At 34.3% G+C, this 8,545-nt stretch overlaps 1 protein-coding gene across 1 annotated transcript in view; it reads right to left on the bottom strand.

The window, feature by feature from the left end:
• Positions 1–3,935: 3,935 nt before the first annotated feature.
• LOC126769225 (chaoptin-like) overlaps positions 3,936–8,545 on the bottom strand; it is a 43,337-nt gene continuing 38,727 nt past the window's right edge. Inside the window, exons 3-5 of the mRNA XM_050487861.1 lie at positions 5,402–8,524; positions 4,912–5,204; positions 3,936–4,496 (exon numbers count right to left, since the gene is read on the bottom strand). Coding sequence (XP_050343818.1) covers positions 3,936–4,496; positions 4,912–5,204; positions 5,402–8,524 — 3,977 coding nt within the window. The remainder of the gene's footprint in view (positions 4,497–4,911; positions 5,205–5,401; positions 8,525–8,545) is intronic.

Below are 8,545 nucleotides of genomic sequence, written 5' to 3'. Positions count from 1 at the left end.
GTTAAATATTAATGTTAAACTCCAGAGGTCCCGACTGATGAAGTCTACGCTCCGACCATCACCTCTCCAAATCCGATATCCCGAAGCCTTTCAGCTCGAACTCCAAAACCTATGTGTCTAGAATAGCGGCGACGCTCCGCCTTGGGAACTCCAAGCGGAGATGCTCGCAGAGGTGTACGGTTTCCGGGCCGAGGCGAGAGACGCGGCGATCGTCCAGGGTCGGCAGAAGTTTTAAGAGGGTATGGGCTCGGACATCAGCGAGCTCCACATACCGCCCACTGTTCCCGTGGGGGAAACGCGTAATGCGTTTTTCCATCGTGAAAAAAAAGTCATTATTGTACGTAAAATTTGAAGCCATTGCCAAAAGACATGGAAGTTTTCAGTCAAGATCTCCTTTCTGAGAGACCGTCATGGTCCAGAAGGACATGGTGGAGTGGGAATGGAAAAGGGCTGATCCTGCTCGGCGGAGCGGCCCCGACGCCCGGGGTTTAAAAGATAGGACGTAATCCTGGGACCGTGGATGCGTGTCTTATTTTAGACGGCACTGAGGAGGACGGTAGCCGGGATGGCCTCGCACTGCTGTACACACTAGCAAGGAGTGCGGGAGGGGTGAGATTACCTTCGCCCCCTGAAGAGAGCTTCACTGAGCTACGAACGGAGCACAGCATGGGAGAGGCCGCGGATGCCTTACATATTAACACGATCCCACAGCCTCTCCGATCTGTGCTGAGGACGGCCATCACAGTGGTTTTAATGGGCAAAAATCCCACATAACCCAGTTTCCCCCCATGGGAGCCGGGTGCCTTTCTGAAGGTTTCCACTGTGGGGAAAAAAAGTCAAACTATTCGTGCATACTTTTAAGAGTCGTTTGCATAATTATTGTTTATCAATATAACTATAGCATGTTACAATATTATACGTATAATATGAAGCCATTGTCAAAAGACATGGAAGTTGTCAGCCAAGATCCAGAGCTTCATATTGGACAAAGTCTGGACTTTGTCCCCCTTCTAGTGATTTACACCAACAACATGTAACAAAAATATTTTTCTTTTTTCACTTCAAACCTTGGAGGAGGGAGTATTGAACTGGGGGAATGATTTCATCGGGATGTGAAAAGGCTAGAGCTAGCAAGCCTCTTTAATTCCGTCATCCAACATGGCAAGACCCCGGAAACGTGGAGCGGGAGTGAGGTGGTACTGGTTTTCAAGAAAGGTGATAAAACCCTCTTGAAAAACTACAGACCAATCTCCCTCCTGAGTCACGTGTATAAGCTGTTCTCAAGAGTCGTCACGAACCGTCTCGCCAGCCGACTTGACGAGTTCCAGCCCCCAGAGCAAGCCGGCTTTCGATCAGGCTACAGCACCGTGGACCACATCCATACTGTTCGGCAGATTGTACAGAAGACAGAAGAGTACAATCAGCCGCTGTGTATGGCATTTGTGGACTACGAGAAAGCCTTCGACTCCATCGAAAGCTGGGCAGTGCTCGACTCATTGCAGAGATGTCATATCGACTGGAGATATATCGAGGTACTGAGATGTCTGTACAACGCCGCTACAATGACTGTCCACATCCAGGACTGTAAGACGAAGGCGATCCAACTGCGCAGAGGGGTGAGACAGGGGGATGTAATATCTCCGAAACTGTTCACCAACGCGTTGGAAGACGTTTTCAAGACGCTGGATTGGACTGGGTATGGAGTCAATGTAAACGGCGAGTACATCTCACACCTTCGATTTGCCGACGATATCGTCAACATAGCAGATTCGCTAGAACAACTCACCGAAATGCTGCGTAGCCTAGCCGACTCTCCCCGGTGTGTCGGTCTCGGTATAAACTTGGACAAGACCAAGGTCATGTTCAATAGGCATGTCGTGCCGGGACCGGTATACCTCGAGGGGAAACCTCTCGAAGTTGTTAGTGAATATACCTACCTAGGAGAGATAATACAAGTCGGTAGGAACAACTTCGAGAAGGAAGCCGATCGAAGAATTCGCTTGGGATGGGCAGCATTTGGCAACCTTCGTCAAGTCCTCCAGTCGTCTATACCGCAATGTTTGAAGACGAAAGTCTTCAACCAATGCGTCTTACCTGCCATGACATACGGTGCCGAAACGTGGACACTAACTGCGGGACTAGTCCACAAATTCGAAGTCGCTCAGCGTGCTATGGAGCGAGCTATGCTCGGAGTATCTTTGAAGGATAAGATCAGAGATGAGATTATCCGGAAAAGAACCGGAGTCACCGACATAGCTTGCAAAATTAGCAGGCTGAAGTGACAATGGGCTGGTCACGTATGTCGTAGGACCGATGGCTATTGGAGCAGACGAGTCCTAAAGTGGAGACCGCGAATCGGCAAGCGCAGCGTAGGGCGCCCTCCAGCCAGGTGGACCGACGACCTTAAGAAGGTGGCGGGCACCAACTGGACGCGGAAGGCGGAAGACAGGGAGCTTTGGCGCACTTTGGGAGAGGCCTATGTTCAGCAGCGGACAGCGATTGGCTGTTGATTGATTGATTGATTGATTGTGAAAAGGCTTGAGGAATGGTTTCAAGGTCGTTTGGACGCAGCTATGTTATGAGATTACTGATGGCTTTTAAAGCGAGAAGATACTTCCCAATATAAGAGAAAACCTTAAATATTTTCAATTTTTTATATACAATATAAACTTTTTACCATATTATATTTTATTGTGTGAACATGTGATATTGTTTTTCGAATTAATAAATTTAATAAATAAAGTTAATAAAGTTACATGTATACTGTTTGCTTAAAATTGTTACCTGCCTTACATACCTGAAAACAGTATGTGATAGAAAAAAGTACTTATGTGTTCTTAATAAGTGATGCGTATTAATGAATAAACAAGAAAAAATACCTAGATAGTTCGATTCAAATAACCTTTATATATATATATAACAAAAATAATGTATTACAGAATATTTGGCATAGCGTGGCATAATGTATTGGAATTTAATATGTAAGGTGGTGGTAAGGGTTTGTTGTAAATTTTTACGATAAATTAGATTAAAATAAATACTATTAAAATAGGTTTTACGTTTAGGTTTTTATTATCAACACTACAATTATTATTTTAAACAATAGTTAAAACAGTAGTCTATTGTTACTATAGTATTATATTACATACGCTAAAATATGATATTCTTGTTTACACTTACATTTAAAACTTAGTCTTATTTATGTAAATCCGAATAAACAATGGATTTTCAGTCATAAATCAAATAATTTGTAAATATTATAAAGTATATAAAAGTTTTTAATACGTTTCGTTACTAATTTGGCAAGTTTTTATATACATTATCAATATTAGTTGTAATTAGAATTAAAAATAGCTTACAATCTTAGATACAATAAAATACTAAAATATAAAAACTTGAAGCGTCTTACGCCTTAAAATTATATAATTATTATAAAACAGTAAGATATATTACAAAAATTCTCATTTTAAAATTAAAACAATATTTTATAAAACTACATTAAATTTTCCTAATGTCCGCTAATAAGATAAAAATTAACAAAAAGTTATGGTTACTGGACATGCATTTTCATCGATCAAAATTAAACTTATTAACTTTCTTTATATGAACAACAAATTTTTGCTAATTATGAACGAAGTCACAGCTTACACTAAATTTACGTAACGGCATTATTTAGATTTATTACAAACTGCATTTTTTTATTGAGTGTTTATAAATAAATTACTCATTATACATCATATACTCATTTAAAAGTTAGACTTTAAATTATTCCGATGGACGATAAAACTATAAAATATTTATGGTGAACACTTATTATCCATATGTTAGTAGCCGAACATATAAGATAAACAACTTACATAAAATTGGATGATTTCTGTTTGACATGGAATAATTATACCAAAAGATTTCTTGCCCTAAGTATTTAATCACACGGCCTAAATTGTGTTGTATGTTTTATTAAAAATAGTATTTAAATCGATATCTGTTGACTGAACTTCAACATTCGGCACAGTAAAATTATCATAAGAAATGTATTGAGGAGGCTGCTGAACGAAATCTTTGGGTACAACCGGTCGTTTTTTCTTCTTCATATGTCCTAAAACTGACAATATTACAATAAATACTAAAAGTCCTATGCAACAGCCCACAACCAAACTAAGTCTTCTTGTCAACATTTCAACAATAGCCATGTAAGTGTTAGAAAATTGACTATCTAACGCTCCACTAAATATTTCAATTGTGCTTACACTGGTACATTTACTAGTGTAAGAATCATTCATATACGATCGAAAATTATTGAAAATTTGTTCATCACCATATAAGTTCATTCCTGAATTTTCCATAGATGGAGACGCTATTCTTGCATTGGGCGTCGAAGATACTACGGTATTTCTAAAATTGCCGACAGCGATAACACAAATTACGTATCGCGCTCCTGGTGTCAAATGATTTAATCTCGTTGATCTGGCCGTCGAATTCAGAACTTTGCCTCTTATCTTTGATAAACAAAGTAAAATATGTTAGAAAAGTTTGTAGGTCATATAAACTATTGTTAATAGAAGATTTAAATGGATTCACAGTACAAACACAATAACCTCGAGCGTGGGTCATAATTTTGTTTTTATGGTCCATCGAAGTGATGAACAGTAACTGTATTCAAATGTTTGGTGTAATTTTTGAAACCTACCTACTTTAAATATATTTTCCATATACATATTTAAATTAGGCGTGACATATCAACGATTAGGTTACCCTTTCATTATATTATTTTTTAAATGAATAAAACATTACTTTCAAATGATTTTTAAAAGAATTGAGAATGTTAAATGTTAAAATTGGTACGTAAATAAAAATAAACGATTTTATTTAAAATGTTCAAATCAAGAATAATCACTAACTGCTTTGACTTACCATTGTTGGCATTTGCTCCCTGAAGTATGCTACTTGATATCCATTTAAGCCACTTTGATTGCGACTGTGCCAAGAAACTAAAACCGAATACGTCTGAATGTCCTGTATGGCTATACGGATTACGACAGGTATATCGCAAAGTTTCTGAGACGGGAGTTCTAAAAATCTGAAACCATAAAGATTCTCTGGATATTCACATCGTAGCTTTGTATTTCCTTGTAAAGTAATTTTTTTATGATCTTGCATCCATATCCAAAGGTCTTGCGATTCGCAGTTGCAAGCCATAGGGTTTTCTGAAAAAGCAAAGTTTTTAAAGTTATGATATATTTATAATGTTTTTTTTTTTACTTTCTACTTATATCGCGTAAAATAAAAGGAAAGGAATTGCCACAAGAAACTTTCAAGTACAATCGGTTGTATTACATGCTCTAAAATATGAAAAAAGAAAACTATGTAAAATAAGGAGTAACGAAGTAATAATATTGCTTACCATCAAAGGCGATCGTTTCAATCTGCATTTCTAAAGAACGTAGCATCTCGAATGGTATCTTTTGAAAGTAGTTTCGACTTAAATCAATATATGCAATTGTTTTTGATTTTGAAAATATATCTGATACTATTTTTGATAGCCAGTTGTCGCTTAAGTAAAGTTCTCTGAGGTTGGCAAGGTTTTGAAAAACATCTTTAGTTATTCTCGAGATATGATTAAAAGATAGGTCCAAAATCTCTAATATCTGTAAATCTGATGCAAAGTCCTGCAGTTCCCTGATCGTATTGCGAGAAATGTTTATTAATTTAGCTGAGTATAAACCTTGAAGTCTCTCTGTAGGAATATTTTCTAATTTATTTTTACTTAAATCCAACGTTTCCAATTTATGTAAATTCAAAAACGCACTAGGCGAGATTAATGTAATTAAATTATGTGTTAATACTAGTTTCCTTAAAGAATTAAAGTTTTCAAAATCCTTACTAGTTATAATAGATAAATTTGTATTTGTAACAACTAATTCCTCTAAATGTGGAAATTGCTGAATCGGATATGTTTCTAACAGTTGTTTTATAGAATTTGAAGATATATTTAATACAATTACACCTGGAAAAGTCATTTCTGACATACTATTACTAGGAATATGCCTAACAAAATTGTGTGATAGATCTATTTCTTTTAAAAATATTGAATGTTGTAAGAAGTTCGATGGAAGAACTGTTATCATATTGTGACTCAAGTTTATTATTATCAAATTTTTAAGCGACGGAGATTCAAAACCATTCAATACGGAAATGCGATTATGACACACATTAAGAGTCCGTAAATTGTGCAATCCCACTAATTTAAAGAAGTCAATGCCTTGTAATTGATTGTGACATAAATCTAAAACCTCGAGCGAAGTAGCATGGAATAATGCATCGTGAGGAAAGTCTGTAAAGCGATTACTCTTTAAATTCAATTCCTGTAATATGTTTGTGTAAGCAAATACATCTTTGTTTAAGTCTTTCAAGTTATTATGAGCCAAATTAACTCTTCGTAAATTTTGATTCTTCATAAATATGGCAGGAGGTAGTTGCGATATGTTTGACATTTCCAATGTAAGTGATTGTAGCGAAATTAAATGTGAAAAAGTTTTGTTATCTAAATGCGTAAAGTTATTATTAGAAACAACGAGAGATTTTAATCCCAGTATTCGAATGCAAATAATATCTTCCCATGTAAGTACATTGTTTTTTAGTTCGATTTCATTTAAATTTTGCAGTGTCTGTAATGACTTTTCATCAATTAAAGATATAAAATTTTGGTTAAGCCATATTTGCTTAAAAGATAAGGAAGAAATATTGAAATCTAGAACAATAATCTTGTTTTCTGATAAATCTAATGTTTGAAGTTTTATTAAATATTTAAATGCATCCCATGCCACATATTTAATGTTATTATTCTTTAGGAACAGTTGTTCCAACGTTACAAGATTGTAAAATGTTTCATTACTTATGTCATTTATTTTGTTATAACTTATATCTAATAACATTATTTTCTTAAGATGCATAAATGTTCTATTTTCAATATGCATTATACTGTTATTTTGTAACAATAATGTTAATATATTAAATAAGTCACTAAACAAAGTAGTTGTCAAAACTTTTAACTTATTTTCTGTTAGCCACAAAATCTCTAAATTTGTTTGACTTCTAAGGGAGCTATTTTTCAACAAGGATATATAATTATTATTTAGTTGTAAGGATATTAATGAAGAATTTCCATTCGGAAAAATATCGCCTATCGTGGTTAAATTATTATTCTCCAAATTAAGAGTCTGAATCTTCCGTAGTGTAATAAAAGCATGAGAATCAATATTTTTAATTACATTGTCTTGCAAAAATAATTCTGAGAGTTCTGAAAGTGGGCTAAATACATTTCGTTTGATATGACTTAATTCATTATTTTGTAATCTTATTGCTTTAATGACGACCAAATTTTCAAATACTGAAACATCTAAATCTTGAATTTTATTTCTATCTAAGCTTATAATTGTAAGTTCACGATTAAAGCTGAATATATTCTTTGGAAGTACTTTTATAAAATTTGATCCCATGTGCAGCATCGTTAGATTTTGTAATGAATCGAAACAGTTTGGACGTAGCAATTGTATAGCATTATGTTCTATGTTAAGAACTTTTAATCCCACTGTGTTGTTAAATGCATCATTCGGTATTTCGAAAATATTGTTTTCGAATAATAATACCTCATAAAGTTGCTTAAGATTACTGAATAAACCATTTATATGGTGTAAATGATTATAACTTAAATCAATAGAGCCTATATTTAAGTTTTTGCTGAAAGTATTTTTTCCTACATTTACAATTTTATTTTTGCTTAAATCTATTATTTCTATATTGAATAAATAAGTAAATGCGTCTTCAGGTATTTCATGAATTTCATTACTCATCAAAATTAAGATTTTTATATTAGGCATACTCTTAAACCAATTTTTATCTATTTTGGTAAACAAGTTTGAACTTAAATCTAGATTTGATAGGTTAGGTATAGTAACATTGATGTTTTCAGGAATTGAATTTATTTTGTTCGAAGCTAATTTAAGTTTTATTAGTTTACTTAAATTTCCAAGAGGCTGTAAAGGAAATGTTTCCAAAAAATTTTCATTCATGTCTATCTCAATTAAGATTTCATCTAATGTCTGGAATGCATAATCAGAAATATTAGCTATTTTGTTACCACTCAAGTTGATTTCTTTTATTTTCAGATCTTTAAAAGTATTTGCTTGAATATATTTAATGTCATTGAATTGAAAATCAAGCGCTTCAATGTTAAATAGCTTGAAAATAGATTCATACGGAATTTTGCTTAATTTGCTGCCAATTACACTTAACGATTTCAGCGAATTACGTAATGACGTAAAAGCATTGGGGTTAATTTTATTTATGCCAGTCTTTGTAATTTTTAAATGTTTAATTTTTGTGTGGGAAGGAAAGAAATCCCTGCTCAATTCTGTCGTCGAACGTTCTAAATTATATATCGATAACGAATGAATAATTCCTTTTATCTTTGTCAGTACATTCTTAACAACGCTGGAAGTAGCACTTGGACACTCCAAAAATAATTCTGAAACAATATATTGAACAT

The sequence above is a fragment of the Nymphalis io genome, chromosome 6 (genome assembly GCF_905147045.1).
Source record: "Nymphalis io chromosome 6, ilAglIoxx1.1, whole genome shotgun sequence".
In the NCBI taxonomy this organism is placed as follows: Eukaryota; Metazoa; Arthropoda; class Insecta; order Lepidoptera; family Nymphalidae; genus Nymphalis; species Nymphalis io.
This window is presented reverse-complemented; position numbering and strand designations above follow the sequence as displayed.